Consider the following 26,200-nt stretch of genomic DNA (forward strand, 5'->3'; position numbering starts at 1 on the left):
AGGGAAAAATTCCAGGCTTTCCCAGGGTGGCTCCAGCACCGAGGCTGCCAGTGAAGGACTGGTGTGACTGCTTTGCTGAAAGTCACAGCCAACAGCAACGCAGAAATGAGCACAGCCTGACCAGAATATTTACATTTTATTAAATCTTTACAATCAGCAGTTATAATCAAGTACACAATTATGTACACGGATTATGTACATTTTAGCCCAGACTTTTACATCACAGTACATAGTTGCCCTTAGAAATATTGGGTACATTTATCACCAGAGAGTAAAACCCAACAATAGTGTTACAGCACCTGTTATTAGACATCTTCCATAAGAAAATATACGGCTGTAAATTGGTCTGGCTAAAAAAAGAAAAAAAAACCAAACCAAAAATCTTATAAAATCTGAACATACAATTTTCATTCACAGAATGGTTTGTTTTCTATGTTCTGACTGAAGCCTGTTGCATAAGATGTCCTGTTTTTCACCTCTCAACACACACTCATTGGTGCCTACTCAGGGACACTGGCAGGAGGAGGAGAACCAGAGCTGGGCTCATTCTCAAACTTCATTAAGAAACAATAAATGTAAACAATTAAAAGATTCCTCTAAGATCAAATGAGAAATTAATTGGCTGATCTGACTTACATGGCATGGAATAAGTGCTACTTGCAGCTGTGATTCCTGAATTCCTCAGTGTTCAATACCATACAAAGAAATGCACAATGCTATACTCTAAGGGTGATTCCTGATTAATGATGAGCAATATTCCATATGCAGGGAGCAGACTTCCAAACACTTGGGAAGAACACTCTCTGCCCTTTCCAAAAGGGCTTTTCTTTTTGATGAATACATTCTTTTTGCTTTTGAAGATGATAGCAACAGAAAACTGAATTATTTCCAGAGTGATATGAACAGGTTAAACTAAAGCCTATGTCCTCTTAAGGAAATACAAAGTGAAAATAACCTGAATAAAACTGTCCCCCCAATTTAATCCTCTTTCCCAAAAGGTCAACCTTGCCTGATTCAGTTCTGTAAACGAAGCTATGGCTCTTGTGATGGTTTCAAAGGTGAAGCACAACTAAATGAAACAAAAACCACTTCAAAAGGAAGGAGGCAACAGTAATCTGAGGTAGGCCACCACCAAAATGCTGCCCCCTAAATCCATATGGAGTTCTGGGATCCCTGAAAGGTAATGCCTCTGCTCTAATAACAGGTGGAGAAAGCAGTTCCTAAAATCCCTAAATCTGGGATCCCTGAAAGGTAATGCCTCTGCTCTAATAACAGGTGGAGAAAGCAGTTCCTAAAAATGAGCTGATGAGTGATGGCAAGGAAAGTTAACCTTTTAATAAAATTTGACATCTACACCTAAATCTGCAAGTAAAAAAAAAAAAAAAGAAAACCTGCTATTTTGAGATAATAATGACCAGAGGCCTCTAGGATATAAAAATAACTCTATTTCCACCAAAAGAGCTACCAAGAAGGAAGATGATGTCCATGTCCAAAAGCATGGGAACAAAGATGCTCCTTTTGTGGCACTGAGCACTGGCAGATCAACAGAATTCTCTGAGTGAAAAGGTTTGATCTGCACCTCATGGTTTGATGCTCCACTTGGCTGTGTCCTGGCTCTCCAAGGAACCAAGGACACTCACAAGGCTCCCCTGGTCAAATGCCTTCTATGAACTCATGTAACAAAACCATAAATAAAACCATTCCCAACTGAAAACCCCCAGCTGCTTCAACCCTCCAGACAGTTACTTGTGCAAAGGAATGACAACTCCATTTAAGAGCTAATTTCTTTCAAAGGACACTTATTCACTGTTCCTCCTCGAATTCCCTCCTACCCTGGTGATTTAAAGTTCTGGATGATATTTAGATGGACTGCCATGCTCTCAAAAGGTGCCAGTGCATTCTGAGACTTTTGAAAGCAAGTGTGGCTGAGTACATGGATCCAACATGCCTGGGATTGCCCTGCTCACTGTACAGAGTATAAATACAGAGTATGGCTGTGCTAATTAACAGTTGCATATTCAGCATGTGTAATTTCACCAGCTAAATCAAAGGTGCAGTCCAGAGTGGGGCTTCCTGTTTATTTACTCCATTGCAATGATGAACATAAACCTGCATTTTTAGCCTGGTGCAGCATATAGGCAGTGTTCATTTCATCTTTAATATAAAACCATTTTTTGAACCACAAGTCACTAAAAGCAGTTTATATAAATCAAGTTATTTAGGTTTTGGCAGTTTCTTTGGCCACAGTCAAAATGCCTCTATGTTGTTTAAACTTCCCCATTTTTACTTAAATATAATGTGGATAACAAATTTGAACTCCCACTTACCTGTAACAAACTCCAGAGCCTGGGGTAACACCCCTGGTCTCTGAACTATTGACCCAACAGCCAGAATTGTTGCTCTTCCTCCCTGCCTGAAACACCACATCCACAAGTTGTATATAAAAAGAACGAGGAGTCAAGCTGCTGGAAGTCAAACTTGTAGAAAAAGGTTTTGTTACAGCTAATGGAGCTGTGTCCTTTCAGAGACTGTTTCAGATTTTGGGGCAGACTGGAGGTTTTCCACCTGGGAGGCCAAGGGGAACACCTGGGACTCAACACCTGCCTTCCCCTCAGCCTCCAGCAGGACCTTCCCACACCTTTTCCCAGTGCCCCACGGCTGGCCCAGCCTCCAGCAGGACCTGCTCACACTCTGCCTTTGGTTTGTACAACTCCTCCAGCTGCAAGCAGAGCAGGAGGGGAACTCCCACGTCCCCTTGTGGAAAGGGGTGCAAGGAGAGATGAGCAGCACTGTGATATGTCAGACAAAACCAGGCTGCTTCCAGCTGTGCAAACACCTGGAAACAATTCCCCTGCTGCTGTAAGGAAGGCTTTCAGCTGGGGAGGAGTAGGGGTGCCCCATCAAGAACCATTCCATGGCCTGTCACCCCACCCTGCTCACCTGCTTCCCAGAGCCCCAGGAGGCAGGCTCCTCCCTGCCTGGGGCACAGCACCAGCCACGGGGCCACCCAAATGCTTTGATTGCACGTTCCCATTTTTAAACAGGAAAAATTAAAACATACAAAGAGCCTGTGCTGGAATTCTGTGTTGTTTTCCAGGTGACACCTGGTTGCTCATCCCAATACTGAATATGTTTTCTTGGATATCAGGGCCTCACTTCTACCCAAAGAGGTCTCCATTTGTTTATTAACAAATAAGTTATTATTACAAGTCATAGCTCATCCTTTTCCATCATTTCAAATGCTTCTATATCTTCATTCCAGTCTGCTAATATGGATTCCATAGGCTGGACTTTACTATCCCAGTGAGCTTTGGAACTGGCCTCTGTCTGGGTGTTTTGTTCCTGAGGCTGGCTGTGCCCTGGTGTGCATGCTGGCTCTGGAGCACTGGCCTCTGCAGCTCCAGAGGCGTGGGGATCCTCATCTGCCATGGAAACACTGGCTGTGCTGGCAGGAGACAAGGGGTCAGGGTCACCAACTGCAGAGCTCTCTCCTCCTCCTTCAGGCTCCTCACTGCCTGCTCCAGCATCCTGAGGTTCTGAAGGAGCCTCCTCGGAATTTGGTTTGTGTGAATCACTTTCAGATGATTTCTGGTCCATATTCTCCATTTCCAAGTCTTTGAAAGGGAAAGAAAAAAGAAAAAGAAAACCTAAAACAACCGTAGGAATGCAACATTTTATTATGTATTTCAAAATCAAGGTCACGTCCCTTGGCCTTATTTCTTCAAGGAAGAGCAGACTTCCCAGTGATATGAAAATTTAATAGTACTGATGAATATATTTTACAGAGGGATAGGAGGGAAGCCTTTTAAACACATTTTAAATGAGGGCAAACAGAGCATTGAGGCTCTTTTTGATTCCTCAAACTTCAGGAGTGACTTGTGGGTCAGTGCCAGTTACCCTCCTTCAGCCTTAAGCAAATATCCACTGCGTGCACTGAACTTTAATGCTGGATTTTACAGCACTCCCAGATCCACCAGGATCCCACATCTGAGCACTTGGGAGCTGGACAGAGTTTCCTAAGTTTACTGAACTGTGCATTTGAGAGAGCCAAAGGCAGAGCCTCCCCGCTCAAAGCAAGTAACACACGTCTCCCACGTCCCAGCTTAGCTCCCAACAGCTGCCCAATTTAGTCATGCAGATTTCTCTGGGTTTGATGTTTATGGCTCTAAACATGACACTGATATTTCAGGATTTTTAGGGAATTTAACTGCACATGCCACTGTTGACATGGGATACTTACTGCTATCAATAATGTAGTTTGGAATCATTTTACCTTTAAAGATTGTTGCTGGGATTCCAAACGGAAGCACAAGGAGGGGGAAGAAGCAGATATGGATTACAAACTCTCAAAGGCAGAGCTACCCTGTATTTAGCATTTTGTCAGAGCACTTAGCACAGTTATAAACAGGAGGGATTTGTAAGTTAGGAAGAAACAAGGCAATATTTTGGCATATCCCCTTTGCAAATAGGCTGATTTTCTAGATACTTGTTCTTACCTACTCTGCTTGGACACAGCAGTGCTACAAGGAAGGCTTACAAAAGGAAAATCTGGAATTTTCTGCTGCATTCAAGCATTTCCACTGGGAATGTATTAGCTTGCAATTTTCTCGCATTATACAAGAACAGCCACGAAACATCTGAGGTCAGCAGCCTTATTTCTCATGTTAACCACTTCTCCTGAGATAGGCAAAATAGTTCTAGCACTTGTCTCTCTCCTTTTGGGTCCCAGGAATGTCACTGGGGATCTTGCTGAGGGAGAGATGCTCACAATGTAGGGCATGGAAACATGCTGTTCCTGATGCTACTTCAAAGCAGCTGATGACAAAAAGGGTTCAAAAGGAATCCAAAAGGCTGGATTTTCTCATAAGCCAAAGTGACATTTAGGAACAGCATTTCTGGATGTTACCTCATTGGGGGAGTGGATATCAAGGATATCTCTCAGAAAATGGCTTGCTTAATAAAAAAACTAATTCCAGTGTCAAACAGAAAACCACAGCACCTCTGGGCTGCAGTGCAAATCATTCCTGTCCATTTTCCACTGTGCCACAGCACACAGTGGAGCTAGATTTACATAAATCACCTCTAACCTTACCTCTGTCTTTGGCTTTATCAGAAAGGAGCACCTCCACAGCCTCATACTCCCGGATGGCATCCAGGATGATGTTCCCTTCCTTGTTGAAGAGGAAGAGCATGGGAATGGTGATGTCATCTGTGTTCTTGCCATCCCCAGCCATTTGGAAGAGAGGGGCTGTGTCACTACTGCTGCCCTCGTTGTCATCTAGGCAGAGAACACCAGGGAAGGGCAAAGTTCCTGTTAGATCAGTTGAACATGGAACAGCCTCCCCTGCCCAGTCACTTCACAGCAAACCCCAGCCTGGTGTGTTTTCCTCCACTTTTCATTTCTATCCCCATTCTTCCTCAGCAGTTAATACTGACAGCACCATGCAATCCTTAAAGTAACAACTTTTAGTCTGCAAAAACACTGACAACCTCTCATCCCAATCTGTGTCTGCACAGAACAAGACAAACCCCAAACATCTCTTCATCTTCTGAAAGCACAATTGCTGTGCTTCTCAGCTTAAAGCTTGTCAGCTTCCCTGGATCTTCAAATCTGTAAAATTAGGTTACATTTCCACAAATTAAGAACTTGGAACTGTATTTACCAATGACAATGCCTCCTATTGCTCCAGCTTTCTGAATGTTTCGTGCCTTTTCAGCAAACATGCACTGGCCTCTTTGCATCAAAGCAATTTTCTCTTTCACTGCTTCAGGATTAGTGATCTCTGAGCATCCATTATATGGCTTAATGGTTGCAACGAATCCTCTTGTCTGTTTGGAAAAAACAAAAACAAAGAGAGAATTAGAGCATTATGGTCATGCTTGTGGAAGATTCCCAAGTATTTTTGTTCCTTCTGCCATTCTACTGCATTTAGTGTTGTCTTGTGTCAGTGCAGACAATCTGTGCCCTGAAACTGGAGCTCTAAGAAGCACAGAATGACTGAATGAAAAATTAATTCTCATAATCAGTGTGAATTGTCTACACCCAGGAAGTGCTGTCTTTGGAAATTTTTCTCCTGTGAACTGCTAGTATGGAACTCCTCTTTGGGGCTGCAACATGGGTTTTCCTACTGCTTCCCATAGGGACCCTGCCTCTGTGGACTGCCCTCTTCCATCTACATTCTAGAAAAGCTTTCATTAGAACAACTTGCTCTAACTCTAAAAAGCTTCTGCCAGCTCCTGGCTGACAGGGGAGGGAAACTTCCCCTAAATCACCATCTCCTTAGCTGTGCACTGCAGACTGGATAAGCTTGCTTTGCAACTCATGCTGTGCATGTGTTTTAAATCCCAAACCATGGCTGATGACTCAGGAGCAGAGCACAGACAGATAAGGCACTCACCCCATACTGTAACTGCTGTCACTGTCACCACTGGGCCCTGTCATTTTAAGCACTGTAATTAACTGATCACCTGGAGGATCAGCTGGATGCCCTCAAACAACAGCAGCACTGTAAAGATGAGGCTTGTGCAACAGGGAAAGGAACAGACACACCCACATCTCACATACCCCTGCTTTGTGTTTGGACAAGTCCATCCCAAACTGTGCTGGCCCAGCAGTCAAGACCACCCTGCCAAAGAAGGGATGGGAAACAATCTGGACAGCACGAGGAGGGAGCTGCTGCTCCTTCTGCTGCTGGCTGGAGAGTTCAATCATTTCCTGCATGAACCGTAAGCCATCCTCTGCATCCAGGGAACTTGCTGCCTGCAGAGGAAAGAATCAATAAACAATTTTATCTTAAATGTTTGAGGGATTTGGGGGAAAAGAAACTCAAGTTGTGTTTGCTTGGACCACTGCTACAAAGACTTTGACACACAGGGTGGATGCTCACTTCCACTCAAGCATCGTTTCACAAAAGATTTAGCACCTGCACCACCCAGGAAATGGAAAATATACCAATATATAGACTTCATAAAGAGATGGAAGTATCTCACACTGAAAGCAGTGTTTTCAGCCAAGATGCTGTTGGCTCCATCACTTCAACCTGAGCAGCCTCTACCTAATTTAGTGGAATATTAGTTAAAAGTGTTGCTGAGGCAAAATATTAACAAGCATCAGCCTGCTAATATAGCTACAATACCCAGCTATCCATGTGCCTCCTTCCACAGGGTGGCTGTCCCTCCTGAAGCTCCAGGTGTCAAGTATCATTGCTAAGAGGACTTTGCTGAGAGCTCTAAAAAATAAAATCCTGCCAGCTTGTCTTACTTGCACTGCGTGCTGCACTAGTTGTACTCGTCCATCTTTCAGATGGATCAAGCTGACTCCCATCTTCTTCAGGATCTCCAGGTGCTCAGGATTACTGGCCATGAAGTCTCTGGCTCTCAACGGTGGTTTTGGTCCACTTCCTAAACTCTCTTCTCTGCCAAAAGACATCAGAGATCAAAGCTTTAAAAATCAGATTATCCTTGAAACAGGACTCAAGTGCTATCCCTGTCATCACAAGATTGGAATTCTTGGTACACTGAGTGCAAGCTTCAGTGGAATGCAACTTCTCAATCAAGTTACCTTTTTTATAAAGTTGTCTATATGAGCAATAATTTTATAGTGCAAAACCTCCCTCCCAAGTATTGGTAACAAAACTGCTATATACTCTCACTTGTATATAATCTACATTATTGCAACACTGATCAAACCCAGTTTGCCCCATACTGAGTTTTATTCATTAAGTACAAATATAGAAGAGGTGGTCAGGAGGACAAACTTCCTCAGCCTTAACACTGCCCTAAATTCCTCAAAACGGGTGCAGTTATGTGTGGCAGCATAATTTCCTTACTACAAAGAAGATTTTCAGAATTTTTTAGGAGACTGCAGAAATGATATTACAAATCAGAGAGACACATTTCCTGCAATACTCCAAGTGGGAGCTGCAGCCAAGATATGCAGTTCATTCAGCTCCTTTTGCTTTGAAAGACTTGTTAATTCCACCTGGAAACAAACTAAGTTTTGCTGAGGATGCGAGAGAAATCCAAAGCGATTTTTCCCGTGAGCAGGAATCATCCCTTTGGCTCATCCCAGAAGGACTGCCAGCTCCAGCACACCTCATGCCTCTCCTTGCCTGCAGAGCAGACCCTGTTCCACTCAGTGCAGTGCTAAGAGAGAGGAAACACCCATCTTACGCTCTGGAAATGCCCCGGGGACAGCTCTTATCCACCACGTTCTTCAGCGGCTCGCGGATGCTCTGGGCAAACATGGGGTCATTTGGGAAGAGGATCTGGGTGTTTGGACAGGTCCAGTCAAAGTTGCTGTCGTCCAGCTCTGTGTACTCTGTGCTCTAAAATCAAAGATACAGAGTAAAAAAAATGCAGGTTATGTTTTTACATAAAGAACATCAACAGATAATCCTAATTTAAGTCACCTGGCTGAGTGCAATAGTGGGGAGCCAATGCACTGCAACCCCTGGAACAGATGAATACAACACTCATTCTAATTTGTAATTTACTAAATTCATATATAGTTTCTAGATTTTTTTTCCAGAAACAGCTAATCCTCTGCTGGTAGACAGTACTTCTCAAGCCTGCTCATGACAAAGCCAGTGCCCTGTATTTTATGTGCTGGACAAGTAAAGGGAGTAGTTCTGGTTTCATCTGACATTGGCTTTAAAGCTGCAGGCTTTAGGTCATTCTTACTAAAAATGTCACATCTTTTCATGTGAACAAAAGATTCTCCTCCTCAGGAGCCACAAAGACTTGCAAGTCTGGATGAGCAAGGTTTAATCTCTATATAATTCAAACAATTTCTATTTTCAGGAAAGATGGCAGAGTGAACATCTGCACAAATTGCTGGTTTGTAACATGTGAAACCATGTGGAACATGTCTGGTGGTTTGGAGCCACATTTAGCATGTCCTTAGCTTAGCAAATAACTGGCTATAGATAACTGGTAAGCTCATTTCATAACCCATAAAAATTAATGCAGTATTTATCCACCCCTGAGAAGACTCACCCCTCCTGTCTGCAACACACTGGCCAATGAAAAATCAAGTATTTAAAGGCTCCCTAAAACCCAGGACCTAAAGGGCTGTTACTAAGACATGACCTTTCTTGTTTATGAGAGCAAATACAAACAGGATGTTGGGTTGATAGTACCAAGTATCCCTCTCACAGTTTGTTTTAATAGCACTGTATTTATGTTAAAAATCATTTGCACATTCCATCTGTTGAGATAAAATTCCATAAAAGAGGAACACCCGACGTCACAGCCTTTCAGCCACCTGAAACCATTTTCAGTGGGCTTTTCTTACTTGGATTATGCCCATTTACAGCTTTGACTCAAAGAGCTTAAAAAACTGCATTTGAACAATTTATTCTATCCTCTCTACTGGCTTTTCATTACCATTTGCAGTTCTCAATAGGACAAAACAAGTTAGGCCAGCACTTAAAACAGCAACAGCTGTGGGAACCCTGCCTTTCTCAAAGGTATTAAATTCTTATATTGGGGGAAAAAGTTACAAAACATGCTCCTTCAGACCCTTCTTGCTTAATTCAGAAAACAGCCTCTTTCCAAAATTCAAAGAAGAAAGATAAATCCTCAGGGAAGGAACATTTCAGAGAGGATGTGGGATTTCCACCCTGAAGGAACATTTAACACCAAACCCATGACCCATTAAAACATAACCAGTGTTTGACATTAAGATGAAATAACTAAAAATCTGTCACTGCTTAATGCTAAAGTCCATCAGTTATTTTTCCAGGATATATGGTTTGACACACAATATAAGCCTTTTCCTCTGATCCAGGCATTATTCTAAAACTCTTAGAAAATGTTAAAAATAGAGGCACAAATAAGGGAATTTCTATCCTTGATGTCCCAGACATAATTTTCTCTTTCTCTTCTTCCTTTTTCTTATTGCCTTACAGACAAATTATGTCACTTTGTTGACCACTAAGTAAAAAAAAAAAAAAGTGAGGATTTATGATGCTTCATGGCACAGCTGTATCACTCCAGGTTATTCTGGAAGGTTAAGTAATTTATAAACCCACAACTGTTCTCATATTTATGCAATAGGTGCCTACTGCATGGACTAAAGTGATTAAACATCCCTAATCTGTCTGCAGCTGTACCTTGTCAAATTAACTCCACAGCTGTCTCAAAAAACCTCTCAATTTGTTCACAAGAAACAAAGAAAACCTTAGGTTTAAAAAAAATAACAAAAAATAAAGATGGGGATAACATATCCTACTGTATTATCTTCCAATTTATACAGAAGTGAGGAATGATTTTCTTTTAGACTCTTGCTAATAATTCCTGTCTTTTATCTCAAGGTTCAGCAGTGCAGAATCCAGTCATTATTCCCACTCTTGTGACTGCACTGTTAATATGAAATAGTGCCTATTAAACAACGTGTTCAAACTGGTGCACTTCCTCAAACTATGATCTTTCCTGATGTTATTTCCATTTCTCCTCAAAAAAGGGAAGTGTACCACAGAAACTGATTTGGACTGGAGCTGTTACATACTGTATTTTTTTTAGAGATGGTTTGGTTTGTAGTGGAGAGCCAGAGTGGCAACAGATGAGCTTCTGTAGTGAAGATATAATCTTCAATGTCAAAAATCATGTCCTCCTTATCAGCAAAGAGAAGGTACAGATATTTAAACATCTCAGCCAGGAAGAATGAGTCCATCCTGTGGAGAAAAAGGGGATGTCCTTTAGGGAGATCTCATTTCTAGAACATCAGTAAAATAAATATTCCTAGTTCTCCATCTCTGAAGACTTCATGACTATTACTGCTGGACATAATTCCCTTAGCATTCCTTCTGTTGTGGAAGAAGCTGTGTTTGGAGGGAAATGATTCAGCACATTCAGTACAAAACAGCATTACAGAAAAAACAAATAAACCACCTGACAAACTTACAGATTTGAAGTATATTTAGCTTGAATGTAATTCATCTATTGCTCTCAGACAAATGAAAGGGTATTAAACTGAAAATATTCTTCTAGAGCACCCTGTAACCCTACTGAAACAGTGCACAGACTGTTTCAATGCACTTACAGTTCAATACAATTACAAACAGGTATTTAAGGCTTTATTACCAGACTGAAGACAGACAGCTCCTCATATCTTAATTCAATTACACAGGGAAATATGATTTTTTTCCTGTGTTTTTATATTTAAAAAAATAATTGTGCAAGCTTTACCTGTCTTCATGACTTCCTGTACGAACATCCTTCATGGCAGCAAACCCACAGGGAACTCTGGCATACTTGTTCAAGTTTTCAATGAGGGTTTTTCCTACTTCTAGGTAGTAAGGGTCTCCTGTAGCCTATGAAATAAAAGAAAAAATTTTTTTATAACCATTACATCTTGTTTATATCCTAAACTGGCTCCAGTGGATAAGTTAAGCTGGAGATGTGCTACTCAATTCTGTATTGAAATAAAACAGCAACAAAACTCTAGGTGCAAGAAAAAGTGCTCAAAGGTCAGAGGAGTGAATGTGACTGTACCTTATACAAGAAGTAGGTGCTTTCAGCAAATTCAGGCCTCAGAGGATGCTGAGCCCAGTGAACTCTGAAGTCTGTTGTGAATGCCTGAAGATGAAAAGGAACAGACAAAAATAAAATAAATGCAGGAATGCAAACCAAATTCTATGAATTCTATTCTATTGAATTCAATGTTAACTGTATAACCAGCCTAGCTTTGAGAAACACCATTTTTGCAAATGTACCTACCACCTGACACCTCCAGGGCAGTCAAGTGTCACAGCACACTGACAGATGGTGAAGCAGCTGTTTCTAAATTAATACCACAGGCTAGAAGTCAGATATGTAAAAATTTCCTAGTCTATCTATTCACTCTTAATGTGCACTGGGAAAAGCCACTTCTGTCATATATTCACTATTTCATATAAGGTTTAAACCAAGTCTTTGCTTAGGGGATGGTCTGTTGGCTTAAATACAACTACCTGACCTTTTAAAGTTTCCTTCATAAGTACAAAACACAAAAAAAAACCAAGCAAAAAACCCAAAAAGAGCCAAATGACACCATTTTAAAAGCCCTCAAAAAAACAGTCATTCCACTGCTTAGCATTCTTTGCTCTCAATAACCACACTAGGTGAATGTGATGTTAATTAAAATGTTCTCTAGCAGAAATAAGCTTACACTGGAGGAAAGTCAAAATTAAACCTGGAGTCAGAAGCTTTCAAATATAATCTGAGTCATCACAGATTAAAGACATACACTTCAGCAGGTAAACAAGCTTTTCTGTGCACAATGGGCTTGCTCAAAGACTTGCAGCATCTGCAGTAAGTTTGTGTGCTGACTTTCAAAGACATTATACAAAATTTCAGAACATCCTCTCAGCTGTCAGACATGCAGAACTGCAATTCACAGAAGAATGCTGTGGAAATGAGGCTCTGATTTTAATAACATATATACCTGCTGTTTTTTCACACAGGCATCTGCAACTGCTCAAATTGATGTAAGAATCAGTTTACACAATCAAAAATACAAATTTTTGATTTAAAAATATGAAGAAACTACTACCTTACCTCTGGAAGAAAGTTATGCTTTTTTATAACCTGATACAGCATCTCATGTGTTTCAATAGCAGGTCTAATATCACCCTTCAACACCTAAAATTAAACAATAAAAGTAACACTAATTCATCAAGCATAGGAATAATACTCAAGGTTAAACACACTCATGGTGTGTTCATGTAAAGCTACAGAGCAGTCACTACATATTGTAATTATTAATCCCTATCAGTGTAAGTTACAGCTGCTCCTTAAGAGCTTTTTAAGCAAAATCAGTGAACTCATTAAAATTACTGCCCATGTAGAACAAGGACATCTGACATTTATAGAGAACTGGAGTGAAAATGTCATTTAGTTCACCTTAAAGATGTCAATGGCACACAAAGTAGAAAATCAGTTACTAGTAAAAAGGCAGCTTAATTGGAGTATTTTCATGACTAGGAGTGAAGGAAGCAAATTACAGGAACACACTTGTCCTGACACTCAACACAGCCAGAAAAGCACATGAACCTGCATCATAGCATTGAAGTGACTGGAAGATTAAGTACAGAAATCATGGAATCAGAATGGTTTAGGTTTAGGGACCAGTGCCATCCCATTCCATGGGCAGGGAGACCTTCCACTGTCCCAGGCTGCTCCAAGCCCTGTCCAGCCTGGCCTTGGACACCTCCAGGGATGTTCCCTCAGTATTTTTGAAAATCAAATTACTATGCTTGACTTGAAAATCATACATCCAAACCCAGTTACTAATTTCTTTCTTATTAAAACCATCTCTACACGGGTTTTACACCTCACCTGCAATCCAGGGAAGAAAGCAAGCAGAGAATCCATCCAGGTCCGAGCATTTAGCATTGGTTTATGAATGTGAACATCAAGGAGAAGAGGTGGCTGGCTGATGTATCTCATTATGGCATCATAGTGCTGCCAAACATCAGGAAAAGCAGGAGTTTGTGTATCAATTTGTTCTCCAAAAGAGAGACAGATAACCAGACTAGCTTTGTATTTGAATGGAAAAACCACTACTACATTCCCAATCATTGCTACATTTGGCAGTGCCTCTAATCTCTTTGTTTTGCAAACTAAAACCAAGTGTAGTAAATACTGAAAAACTCCACAGTATTACACTTGCAAAGCTTTCCACATTTCCAAGGAATACATATACACAAAAGTATATCCAGCAGCCATGTGATAAAACAGGAATATCACAGTTAAGGCACATTTGTTTTGGCTGAATTTTAAAGCACCCTGAAGAAAGCTGAAATTGCTTTCTCTGAACAACAGAATTCCAAAGCATATGGATCTCAGGAGGAAAAGGAGGTTAAAAAACCCACACAAAGCAGCTAGACTGGATGGCTCAGAAGAACTTCTAAACCCAGTTGCTGACTTCCAATCCTGAACTTTGTTTTCAGAAGGTGCAATCCTGAGCATATGAGCCAAAGTGACAGGAAACACTTAACAGATCTAGCTCAAGGAAAATGTAACACTGGGGGCTGCTCCTTAGGGCCATGAAATCATCGTTACACCTAAAGTATTACAACTTTAACTATGAAATTATTCCACTTCTAATTAAAAAATCATGCTATATGATATAAATAATTTTATGATCTATTTTCAATGAATATTGCTATTTTCAAAATAAATAATGTTTTTATGAAAGAATTATGATGCTGACCAAGTTGCTCAGTAATTTATGAATGTAAAAAAACTAAGCATGGTTTTCAGCTTGTATACTTATATGTATACTGGGCCTGAAGATCTGCAGTGCAAAGCAACATCCACACTTTGATTTTTCTGTTGCTCCGGGACAGAATGAAATTGTACAATGGCTTGGAAGAAGAGGGCCTTACGTTCTTTTACAGAAACATTTGCAGTATTGGTCTGGAAATACAGCTTCTCCCATACTGGGAATATGGATAAAGACCTAGAAGGCCCTGATTTTTACTGGATGGGGTTAAAATAACTGCTCAGGTGACAGCTAATCATCCAAGATTAGCAAAAACCCTCAGTAAAAAGAGCTGGCACTAAGCACAGCAGAAGTCACAGAAATTTTACTACAGATCTCTTCTCAGGCTAACAGCTGACAACACAATTACTCTGAAATTTGTATTGCAGAAGGCACAAACCTGAGCAAGGTGTTAACTTACCGTGTTAAATCTTTCCAGGAAACTGTCATCTCCCAGCAAGACATAGGCTTTTAATAAATATTCATAGTATGAATCTATTCCTGCTCCAACTCCACTATCTAGGAACAGGTGAAAATAAAAAGGTGGGTTTACTTTATGTAGCAATATGGGTATTTTCCACATTTTCCCACTTTAATTTTAAAGGCTCTTCCAGTGAAAGGAAAAGCCTCTTTTCACTGGGATTAAGGCACAGATGGAAGCAGAGACACAATACTGTGTGTCTATGCCAAAGGCTTTGTACTACCACTGCACACAATAATATGGACAGACATGCATTGAAGACACAGGACATCATTCTCCCATCCTATTTATATTTTTCCCATGTATTTATAGCAAAGTCTCAAAAATTCATCCCAAGGCACTTCCCTCTTGGCGTTAAAGAGGATCAGGGAACACTTTGCCATGAACAAAACCCCTTTCTCTACCAGAGAGGGCCTTGCTCTCTGAGAGCAGAGCCAGGCTTTGGGGCAGCAGGTTTCTCACTGCCTGTGCCAGTAACATTGAGCAGGGCAGGGAAGCAGCTGGGGTGGTGAGTCCCCCTGGGGTGGGTCAGCCCCACCTTTGCGGACCCAGTCTCCAGTGTGGATGTTAATGGTGACCCCCACTAAGTTGCTGCTGCGCTGCCTCTTCTCCCAGATAAAATCCAGAGCCTTCCGGGCATACTCCTGCAACAACAGCAACAGGGAATTAGGGAAACACAGACACTGAACTCTCTGATTCTGCTGGCTAGTTCAGTTAAGATGCCAGGAAAGAAATAGGATGTTTCATGTCTAATTCAGAACTCCTTCTGATCTTCAGAATATTTATCTTGTTTACTTCTGTATTACTCTAATTACTTTCAATCAAATTTATTTCCTGTGATAGAAAAAATGATTAAAAAGAAATCAAACCTTACAAGAAAGCCCACAAACACTACAAATCTCAACATATACAAATGCTTTTGTGCAACACCGCTAAGACATCCATTTCATGAACACAGAAATGTTTTTCCAAAATTACAAAATGTAAACACTATGCTAAAGACCTACAGCAAAAAATAAGATATTGTGGAAGGCAAACCTCGAATATAGATGTTCCTGTGAATCTGCTTAAAGCTGCAAACTCAAGGATCAAGGTACCAGCACAAGCTGTACACGTATCAGTTTCTGTTCCTGTTCGTGCTTCTGGATGTCTTACACCAAATTTTAAGTTAACCTAGAGAAAAATAGAGATTAATATATTTATTTTTCCTAGCTGAAAGAATTTACACCCCTGTGATTGTATAGCAAGTATATAATCTATGCTCTTTCTAAAGACAAGAAAAAACAGATCCCTTTGGTTTTCTTCTGCCAACTTAGACATGCACAGAGAACTATCCAAAAATACTCAAAATCTCAACCCTCCCCAACAAGAACCTATTGCCTGGTTCACTAGACATTTGATTAAGAGAATACACTAAAAATCTAATCTGAGCAATTTTTTTAGCAACAAATCAGGAACTCAGAACATCACAAGTGTTCCTGGAAATTTAGTTTTGTAAATATCTCACTACTCCTGGCTCTTAGAGTACTACAATTTATCAGCTTTCAATTTTCTGGCCACTTAATAAATATAGAAATGATTTTGGAAACAGATATGAAATCAAAACAACAGAAGTTGTGATTACAGCTGTAATCCTGCATTAGAGAAACAGAACTTACTCTTGGATAAGGGAGACCACTAGTGGTGTTAAAAGCAGGCAAAAGCTTGTAGCCCAGTTCCTTTGCCATGTGCAGGAGTTCACCATTGTACCACTGCATATATTCACCTTTTTCCTTCAGCATTATTGCCACTGAGTGCCCACCTAGGAGACCTCTAAACACAAGAGAAATTATCCACATCTCAGAAGGTATGTTCATCTGAACAGCAAGGACAGCTCTCTACACACATAACTGTGACCCTAGTTTTCAGACTGCTGATTCAATTCCCATGATAATCAAGGTTAGCTACCAGCATTTTGGAAGCATTTCTTCTTGTTTATCATTGGATTCATAGATTCATCAATATTGGACAGGAAGAGCAACCAAGACCTCCAAAATGGCACATAATAACTTGAAATTACATGCTCTGATTCTGCATTGAGCCCCAGAGGTCCTTTCCAAGCTGAAATAATCTATGACCCCAGGTATCAGAATGTGGTAAATCAGGTATGGAACAGAGGCATTTGCAAGCCTGTTTCTCTAAAGCAAATCCCCTGCTCCCTCAGCATGCACATGGGGTTCTTAATCAGCAAAGCTGTGCCTGCAGCAGTGAGATGGGGGCAGCTTGATCCAGCACCACTGCAGCAAGTCCTGCCTTGCATTTTAAAACCACTGTCAGGCAAACTGACAAAGGCACAACCATTTCAAACAGGTGGAATAGCACTGGAAGGTGTCTTAAAGACACTGCCTAAAATCCACATTTTTAGGAGTTTTGAAAACAAAAGTTACTCACCCAAGGACTCTTATGTTGGTTTCAAAGACAGAAACAACTATGTCATTATCTAAATTAACATCCTTTATTACTTTTTTTACAGCCTCTTCAAACTCTTTGGTTTTATTTAACACCTGGAATACAACAGTGAGCAGGTGTTCAGTTCCAGTATAGCTAATGCAGTCACAGTGTATTTGCATACAGGATATTTCAGTGCACACAAAGTTACCCAAGAAATATGAACATACAATTTAAACCAGAAATACATCAGTAGTTATTAAGAGGTGCCCACCCCTACTGGAGCCTCTTGCTTTAGACTATAAGGGATAGGAAACCCTTTTGTGTTAAGTTAGAGCCAAAAAAATGCAATATAAAAAGTATCAATGGAATGTGAAGGAACTGCTGGAGTTATTACAACCAACTCCAAACTCATCCTCCAACTTCAAAGTTCCCACAAGCAACAGTCACTTCAAATAGAGCCACAGATCAACAGTCATGAAAAAGAAATCTAAAAATAAGTCTGAGCATCAGAAGACAATCCCTTTGTTTTATCAAAGCTTATCAACAGATTAAGCTTACCACAAGAGTGTCCAAAGTATCAATTAAGGTCAGTGAAAACCTATGAAAGAAAATTAAAAACAGATTTACTATAGATCTGTATGTGTAGGAATTAAGTGATTTTTAATAGTAACTGATACCAGGGAAGAAACTAAATTCTCACAGACCACCAGCTGCAAAACAATCAGTTGTACTCAACATCTTTAGAAGCAAAACCTCTTTCTAAGTTTCACCCCTTTGCTAGTGACCAGAATAGGAGCTGACAAAGAAGCTATGATTACAGAAACATTTATTTACTGCAAGGCTTTCTAACTTCTGGTAAGCAAATTGAATTTTTATTTCTTGTCTCAAATCAAATCTATCAAGAAACCCAGCATAAAAGTTTAAGTTGTTTTCCAGCCTCTGTTTCACTTGCTCTTTCAAAAAAAAAAAAAAAAGTTGAGATCAAAAGCCATTCCAAGCTAAATTTCTCATACCAAAAACTGTTCCAACACTAGCAAGTGGTAGGCTTAAAATAAAGAACTACTTTATTTATTCTAAAATAAAGAACTATTTTAGCAATGTCCAAGGCCAGGCTGGACAGGGCTTGGAGCAACCTGGGCTAGAGGAAAGTGTCCCTGCCTATGGCAGGGGGTGGCACTGGATGGGCTTTAAGGGCTCTTCCAACCCAAAGCAGGTTGGGATTCTGTGTTTATTCCATGAAAAGAGAACATCAAGTCAGCTCCACAGTGTCTGAAACAAGAAGATCCTAACAAGGATCAGAGGTTTTCTCCAGGGCTGTCCCAGTGCATCCCAAGTTGAGAGGACCTTTCCCCATCCCAGGAATTATATCTATAATTGTCTCTTAAATATGTCTAAGACACACCCACAACACAGAATAGAATTTACAGAACATGATGGTGTTAAAACTGAACACTTTGGAACAGTTAAAATTGCCTACTGAGGAGCACACACCAAGGATTTCAGTAAGTGCCAAATGACTGAAACCTTGTAGGCAACATGTGACAACCACAATTCTAGTTAAGTGTTCCTACATTATAATTGTCTTTAATTTGTAAAGATATAAGGGCATTCTCTGAGTGATGTTTTACAGGAGACAGAGATTAACTAACGACTATGCACAACTGCCTAACAAATTCACAACTTTTTCAGTACAAAAGGAGGGAAATGATGCATTTCACATCTATATGGAAGGCTCTTAAGTTCTCCAGGGAAACAGAACTGACCCAGCTGCCTCACCCTGTCATTTTGTGATTGCAAAGACTGGCAGAGAACACAACTGATGAGGCAGCTGGCAAGAAAAAGGATTAGATAAGAAATCTGCTACAAATAATGCAACTATAAGGTACAGAATAAAGCCTGTATACAAAAAATAATACATATAATAATTTAATGCATCTAAGGGGCTAGAAGGTATTTTTATTCAAATGCTAGTATGTCACTCTTAATAGAGGCCATTAAAAAGAATGGATTCAAAACACACTTTCATTACACTTTTCATCTGCTGGATTTTTGGATACCTCCAAGGCAGCAGGATTAGATGAAAATCTTAAGACTAAAAAACATTTGTACATAAGAAAACATAAGCAAAATAACATGCCAAATATCCTGAAGAAATTAGAAGCAGTGTTTAAGAGAAGGATTTCAGCTTTGATTAACACTATTGTGCTTAGAGACATTAAACAGTGATATTAAAAAAAAATCTGCTATTTGTTATTAAAGAATTTGATCTATGAACTGTACATATTCAAAGGTATCAATTACAAATGCATTTAGAGTAGGTCAATTTTGCCTTTGATTATTCCATTTAATATGGAAAAAGCCAGTCCTTAAATCTACATCTTGCTAGCCAAAGGATCAGTATTTTGTACTACCAGCTCCCGTGAAAGAAAGAATAGAAAACATTTCCATGTCTGAAATAATGTTTTATATTTTGACAAAGGCCTCAGGCTATCATACACATGACAATCATTTGACTGCTTGTTTTCAGAAAACTTTCTACTTAAAAAAAAGCACTTTAAATATCATTTATTTTCCCAGCATCATGGATAAAGCGTTTATTGTTCTGTTCAGCACAACATTACCCTTATAACCTGTACTACTAATACCATAAATGTCAGCCCACATTTGGAAGGTTTTCCTATGGAAAATGCTTGGGAGAATGGTTAAAAAAAATCTTTGGATCTCATTCACTAGTCAATTCTCTTCTTCTAATTAAGGTCCGATTTCACATGAGCTAACTTCATAATAACAAAAACACTTCTTACAAGTGTAAGTTAACTTCATAATAACAAAAACACTTCTTACAAGTGTAAGTTAACTTCATAATAACAAAAACACTTCTTACAAGTGTAAGTTAACTTCACAATAATAAAAACACAAGTGTAAGTTAACTTCATAATAATAAAACCACTTCTTTCAAGTGGAAGTTTCTGGCCATATCAACTGAACAAACAAGTTTTATGGGCTGCCAATTGTACTTCTATTCCTAGATGTTTACAGTGACCATTTCAGACACTAACTTTCCCAAGGCATCATCCACATCCCCTCGACTTGGCTCCTGACCCCGCACTCGTCCACGACAAGTTAAAGGCATGAGTTCATCAGCTGGATACGCATGCTCCTGTTGGGAACAAAACAGGGGAATCAGTTACAGTGCTCACAGCCACCCTTGGGAGCCTGTCAAAGGAATCCTCATCATGCTGCTCTTCAGAGAACCTGCACGGCCACCACAGAGCCCTGCAGGTGGGAAGGGAGCTCCAAAGTTCATCTTGTCCAAGCTCTCTGCTGGAGCAGGGCCACCAGAGCCACCTGCCCAGCACCATGTCCAGAAAACTCCTGAGCATCTGCAGAGGGAGACTCCATGGCCTCTCTGGGCACCCTGTGCCAGTACCTGGTCAACTCCACAGTGTAAAAGTGTTCCTCTTGTTCAGAGGGAACCTCCTGCAGTTCAATTTATGCCCATTTCCTCTGAGCACTGCTGCAAAGAGCCCGGCTCTGTCTTCTTGATGGCCTGCTTTGTTAAATTCCCTGCAGCCTTCCCTTCTCCAGGCTGAACAGCCCCAGCTCTCTCCCTTGTTAAATTCCCTGCAGCCTTCCCTTCTCCAGGCTGAACAGCCCCAGCTCTCTCCCTTGTTAAATTCCCTGCAGCCTTCCCTTCTCCAGGCTGAACAGCCCCAGCTCTCTCCCTTGTTAAATTCCTTGGAGCTTTCCCTTCTCCAGGCTGAACAGCCCCAGCTCTCTCCCTTGTTACATTCCCTGGAGCTTTCCCTTCTCCAGGCTGAACAGTCCCAGCTCTCTCCCTGGTTAAATTCCTTGGAGCTTTCCCTTCTCCAGGCTGAACAGCCCCAGCTCTCTCCCTGGTTAAATTCCTTGGAGCTTTCCCTTCTCCAGGCTGAACAATCAAAGCTCTCTCCCTTGTTAAATTCCCTGGAGCTTTCCCTTCTCCAGGCTGAACAGCCCCAGCTCCCCCAGCCTTTCTTCACAGGGAAGATGCTCCAGCCTCTCCATCACCTTGATGGCCCTCCACTGGACTCTGCACAATGAACTCACCTGGCTGAGGGTGACAGTCAAGACAGGTAAGAGAACTCAGAAGCTCAAACAAAACATTGATGAATTACTACATAAGACATAAAAGATAACATTCACAAAAAAAAAAAAACCAACTAACAAGACTGAGCTTTTACAAATATAACAAATATAAGACTGACATCAATGACAATGAATCTTAAATATATCTAATTCCAGCTAACATGAAATTGCCTCGTCTAGAAACTGAACACAAGTGGTTTGGGATAGAGCTTTTCTCTTGATTTCAGCAGGAAACTGGCTGCTGTACTGAGGTCTCCAGTTTGACTTCTAGTGGAGAACTAACTATGTGGCAGGACAAAAAACTTCTATTGCTGCACTGAAACTGCAAGTAAACACATTCAAAATCTTTCCAAATATATGGTACAAAAATAATCTGTATTCAAGCATGAAATAAAAATAAAAAAGGAACATTCCTCTATAAATAAACAGCTCTTGCAGCAATTTCTTTTGAAACTGATGGTTTGTTTCCCTGTATACCACCCTCCTGAGTGTTTTGGTCTTTGCTCAAGTCTTTGTTCTCCTCAAGTTTAACTACAAAAAGCAGAATCTAGATCATTTTAATGCAGCTTAGATGTTTCTGAATATCTCTGCAAAGTATTCAGAAAAACAGATTAAAGAAGTCCACAACAAAAGCAATGTCAAAACTGAGATCTCTGACTTAAATTTTGGATAAGAGAAATGATAAAAAATCTGGAAAAATAAACTTTTAGCTTTACAAATAAAGAACTTGATGCATTTTGAAAAACAAAAGCCTACAGCAGAAAATAAGCAGCTATTGGATTGAGCTATTTCCCAACTTGTCACTGGCCTCAAGTGACTGACATTTTCACGTGTTCTGACAACCAAGAAGAAAAATATCCCCATTATTACAAATGTTGTTGATGGAATAAAAAAAATCCAGCAGCTTTTTCTCAAAGCTTCTGTCAACAACTTAGGAAAAAAAAAGGCAAGGGAATTTCCCTTGCAATCAAACGTGAATTTTCAGTCTTCTAAATACGCATGTCTAAAATACGTATTAATAGAAACAGAAAATCAAAACTTTTCAGCTGGCTGTTTCACAAACACCTGCAAAAATACTTCATTCCCCTGTTGTCAGAATCAAGTCTGGTACTCTAATCTTTTCTTCAACTTTAAACAAGCAAGTCACATTTCTCTGTTTGTTTAGTGCTCCAGCATACGTGGCAAATAAATATCCTTTTGGCTTCAAAGTTCCCAGGATAGCTGAAGTTTTCTCTCTCCTTCAAACAGAATTTTCTTGCTTCAGATGTGGCAAGACCCCTACCAGCTGCCAATTTATCACACAACGAACAGTAGAAGCACAGCTCCTTGTAATATTTTATCCAATTTTGCCAAACACATAAATTTTCCATTGAGGAAATCAAAGCCAAGTGTTTTTCATGGAACCAGATTACGAAAATTATGACCAAAAAGCCTTGATGTTTAACTGCTAAAGGTTTCAAAAGTACAGAGCTTAAGTTAAAAGGAGAAACTGCACCCCTTTGAAAATCCTCTTGGCTTGGCTTTCTGTCCACTCCACAGTCCTGTATCTCTCCCATGATGTATGAAGTTTTAACTCCTAAGATTTTAGTTTGAATTACATATTAAAGTTTAAACCATAACACAGAACCTGGGACATGTGGCAAGATGCTGCAGGGAAACAGCAGTTTGTGCTGCAGGGAAGAGCAGTTTGTGCTGCAGGAACTGATGCAACTTCAGAGGGGTTTCTGTAACAGCCACAAAGAATGAGCAAGAATGTCCATATGAAGCCAGTAAGAATTAATATTTTATTTTTATCTTAGTCACATCCACACTTTCTCCTCAGAAGTGTATTACTTATAGAATGTTTGAAAGTGATTTTTGCTTGAGGAAGTCCACTCCAAGTAGCCATTTATTGTTAAGCTTTTGTAAACAGAGGCAGAGCAGGGTGTGTGGAAGGGCTCAGAGATGCAGAACGGGAGGACACCTGCACAGGAATCACAAGTCAGAGCAGAAGAAACCACAGCCAGCATGGCCCATGGTCATATGACAGTCACACCCTGGGCACAGCCTGGAATGCCTGGATATGGCACCACATTCCCTTTCTCTTCCACAAAGTTTGTAGAAGAACACCCAAACTGCATCTGACATGGCTTACCACTGAAGAAACATTAAATGCAATTTTTACCTACAAAATAAGTAAGATCAATTTGTGTTCTCCAGAGTGTAATGACTACAGACAGCTCTTCCAAATTTCATTTTCCTGGAATTTCAAACCAAATACTTTACTGCTGACAGCCTGACATGAGATGAACTGGTTTGGGAAAGGTTGGGAATGGATTAGAAGAGTTACCACAAGCAATTCTTAGTTACCACTCTAAAAGCCATCACAACCCTCCTGAAAGTAATACTTGTGGTCTTTCTGAAGGCTCTATAGGTGCTGTTTATTTTAGCTTCATTTTCACCACTCCTTCCCAGATATTTCTATAGAATGTCATGTACTGTAGGTTGCTTTCTCCCCCAGGTCAGCAACAACTCCTCTGAAAAACGCCAAACAAGTATTTGACTTACCATATAATTGCTATATGCATGATCAAACATTTCAAGCACTTGATTTCTAAAAAAGAAAAAAAGAAAAAGCATTAGTGGTCTGTCTCCCAATGGCCTTTAACACACCATCTTACATGTATCACACTTCAATGTCTGAACGGCAGGTGCAGGTCTTCTACTAACATATTCTACTCAAGTAAATGAAATATATAATAATAATTTTTCTTGATTCAGCTCCTATTGTCCACCCCAGAAAGGAAAGACTCTTTCTTCACCTAACATGGAATTATTTCTTGGCAAGCAAATACTAAAGAAAACCCTTACATTTGTTTCCTGTGTTTGAAAGGACAGAAATGCTTCTACACATAAAAACTCCCAAAAATCCACATTGTTTTTTTAAGACACAGCACTACTTCTGATCATTCCTAACTGTTTCACTAAGGAGCCCTGCAAGGAATAAAGGATGCTAATTTCTACCATCAACATAATTCACAATCTCTGCTGATAAGACAGAACATAAAAGAGCCAGGAACGCCACAATTATATTGTAAATATCCAATTTAGTTCAACGACTTGGAAATTCAAGAAGTAATTTTAACTCATCAAGTGCACTAAGGCATCAAAAGAGTAGAGGATGGTGCTTTTCCCAGGTGCCTCTCAGGTAGCAGCAGGCAAAAAAATCCCAGATAAACACACAGAGCTGCTGGGTGATGCAGCACACAGACAAACTGCTGAAAACTAACATTTACAGGCAAACACAAACCACAGCAGGACATGGCCTGCACACGCCTGGGGCATCAGATGATACTTCAAGTGCAATGCAAAAATTTTAAAACAAATTGGGGAATGAAATTTCAACTCCTTGTGCAGCCTGGTGAAGAAAACATATAAAAGACTGCACACACAAATTATCCTGAGAGCCCATAATGGAAAAGCCCAGTAACTGTAAACACTGGAGTTAAATATCAACTTATACACGACAGCTGGACTCGATGATCTTGGAGGCCTTTTCCAACCTTAACAACTCCGTGATTAACAACTGTGAGAGTATCCACACTGCCTCTCCAGCAGACTTTCTGCATTATTGTTCTGTACACCGGACCACTGGATGGGAGGAGGACGATGAAACTGCCTCAGAAACATATTAAGACAAAATTTGTTTGATTGGAAATTGGTTTTTAAAAAATCCCACTGCATGAAGGAAAATGTATAATATTTGGTTGTAATATTACCCTTCAACTAAAAACTACGATAAAGCGCTCAGCCTCTCACACGTAGGTGCAGGGGGGCCGGAGCAGCGTGGGTCACACACAGGGAGCGGGCAGAACACGCGTGAACCTTCACCTGCGAGCGGGTGCCGCGCTCTCGGGGCGGCAGGGCCATCGTTAAACCGGCCCGGGGGGATCTGCCCTTCCCTCGGCCCGCCCGAGCCCCGAGCCCCGCGCAAGCCCCGGCCGGGACCTGCACGGCGAGCGGCGAGCCCCCGGCCTGACCCCACAGCGGGGCGGGCCGGCCCGGAGCCCCCGCCAGGCTCCGGCACGGGCCGCCACGCGTGCCCCGGAGCGTTCGGGGGCGGACACACGGACGGACAGACAGACGGGCGGACAGGGGACGCCGTCCCGAAGCGCTGCACCCGCTGCCGCCCAGCCCAGCCCAGCCCAGCCCAGCCCGGCGCGGCGCGGCCCGCCGTCCTTCCCTCCCTGCCTGCCTCCCTGCCCGCCGCCCGTCCCGGCGCTCACCCCAGCCGGCGCTTCTCCTCCCTGCTCATGGCCCCGGCGCCCGGGGCGGCCGCCAGCACGGAGGAGGCGGAGAGCAGGCCGAGGGCCAGGAGCTTCCAGGGCCTCCTCCAGCGGGGCGGCCGCTCCGCGGCGCGGCAGCGCGGCGCTCCGCTGAGGGCCATGGCGGCCGGCCGGCTGCCCGCTCCGCGCCGCCGCCGCTTCCGGCACCGCCCCCCCCGCCCAGCGCGCGCCGCCGGGCCAATGGGGGAGCGCGGCGCGCCGGTCACGTGAGGCGGCAGGGGAAGGCGTGACGAGAGGGGCGACGTGGACAAAAGGCGGGGAACCACAGCTCCCGGCGTGCCCCGCGCCGCGCTCCCTCAGGCGCTCCCGGGCGGCTCGGGACGGACGGGCCGTGCAGAGCAGCCCGTGGTGGGCAGCGGTGTGCTTACAGCCCCGTGCTTACAGCCCCCTCCAGCCCGGCCTCGCACGCCCCCAGGGATCGGCCCCCTCGGCTTCTCTGGGCCCCCTGTGATGGGGCCTCACCACCCTCACGGAGAACAACTTCCTCCTAAATACCCAATCCAACACTCAGTTTGAAGCCGTTCCCCCCTCACGCTGTCACTCCGTGCTCCGCTAAAAACTCCCCGCTCCGTGCTGGAATCGCTGCCG

The 26,200-nt window shown here is 41.8% G+C and overlaps 1 protein-coding gene and 1 long non-coding RNA gene across 5 annotated transcripts; one reads left to right on the plus strand and one right to left on the minus strand.

The window, feature by feature from the left end:
• The first annotated feature begins 21 nt into the window (after nucleotides 1-21).
• LOC120510425 lies at nucleotides 22-1,411 on the plus strand. Its single transcript, XR_005629477.1, has 2 exons — nucleotides 22-1,180; nucleotides 1,252-1,411. It is a non-coding gene; the product is annotated as an uncharacterized LOC120510425 (long non-coding RNA).
• EDEM3 (ER degradation enhancing alpha-mannosidase like protein 3) lies at nucleotides 1,279-25,743 on the minus strand. 4 transcript variants are annotated; one of them, XM_039726242.1, is made up of 21 exons: nucleotides 25,553-25,743; nucleotides 23,835-23,880; nucleotides 20,219-20,319; nucleotides 17,718-17,757; nucleotides 17,160-17,272; nucleotides 16,388-16,541; nucleotides 15,768-15,902; nucleotides 15,268-15,373; nucleotides 14,670-14,767; nucleotides 13,321-13,446; nucleotides 12,541-12,624; nucleotides 11,497-11,580; nucleotides 11,191-11,315; nucleotides 10,511-10,676; nucleotides 8,173-8,327; nucleotides 7,262-7,415; nucleotides 6,566-6,760; nucleotides 5,664-5,829; nucleotides 5,093-5,278; nucleotides 4,274-4,288; nucleotides 1,279-3,614 (listed from the first exon to the last, which is right to left on the minus strand). In XM_039726242.1, exons 1-21 carry the CDS (start codon nucleotides 25,711-25,713, stop codon nucleotides 3,211-3,213), a joined length of 2,814 nt encoding a protein of 937 aa, XP_039582176.1. In that variant the 5' UTR covers nucleotides 25,714-25,743; the 3' UTR covers nucleotides 1,279-3,210. The 4 variants fall into 4 exon arrangements, with proteins under 4 accessions (XP_039582176.1, XP_039582175.1, XP_039582179.1 ...); XM_039726241.1 differs by having other exon boundaries at nucleotides 4,241-4,288; XM_039726245.1 differs by lacking the exon at nucleotides 20,219-20,319 and having other exon boundaries at nucleotides 4,241-4,288; nucleotides 25,553-25,690.
• Nucleotides 25,744-26,200: the final 457 nt, after the last annotated feature.

Source organism: Passer montanus, unplaced genomic scaffold (assembly GCF_014805655.1).
Source record: "Passer montanus isolate IOZ18808 unplaced genomic scaffold, ASM1480565v1 scaffold58, whole genome shotgun sequence".
In the NCBI taxonomy this organism is placed as follows: domain Eukaryota; kingdom Metazoa; phylum Chordata; class Aves; order Passeriformes; family Passeridae; genus Passer; species Passer montanus.

Coding starts and splice junctions, on each gene's coding strand:
- EDEM3 (XM_039726241.1), bottom strand. CDS start 25,713: ATGGCCCTCAGCGGAGCGCCGCGCTGCCGCGCCGCGGAGCGGCCGCCC. Junction 17,273..17,717: donor ATACTTTGGACACTCTTGTG/GTAAGCTTAATC, acceptor GTTGTATTCCAG/GTGTTAAATAAAACCAAAGA. Junction 7,416..8,172: donor CCCCGGGGCATTTCCAGAGC/GTAAGATGGGTG, acceptor GTCTTTTGGCAG/AGAAGAGAGTTTAGGAAGTG.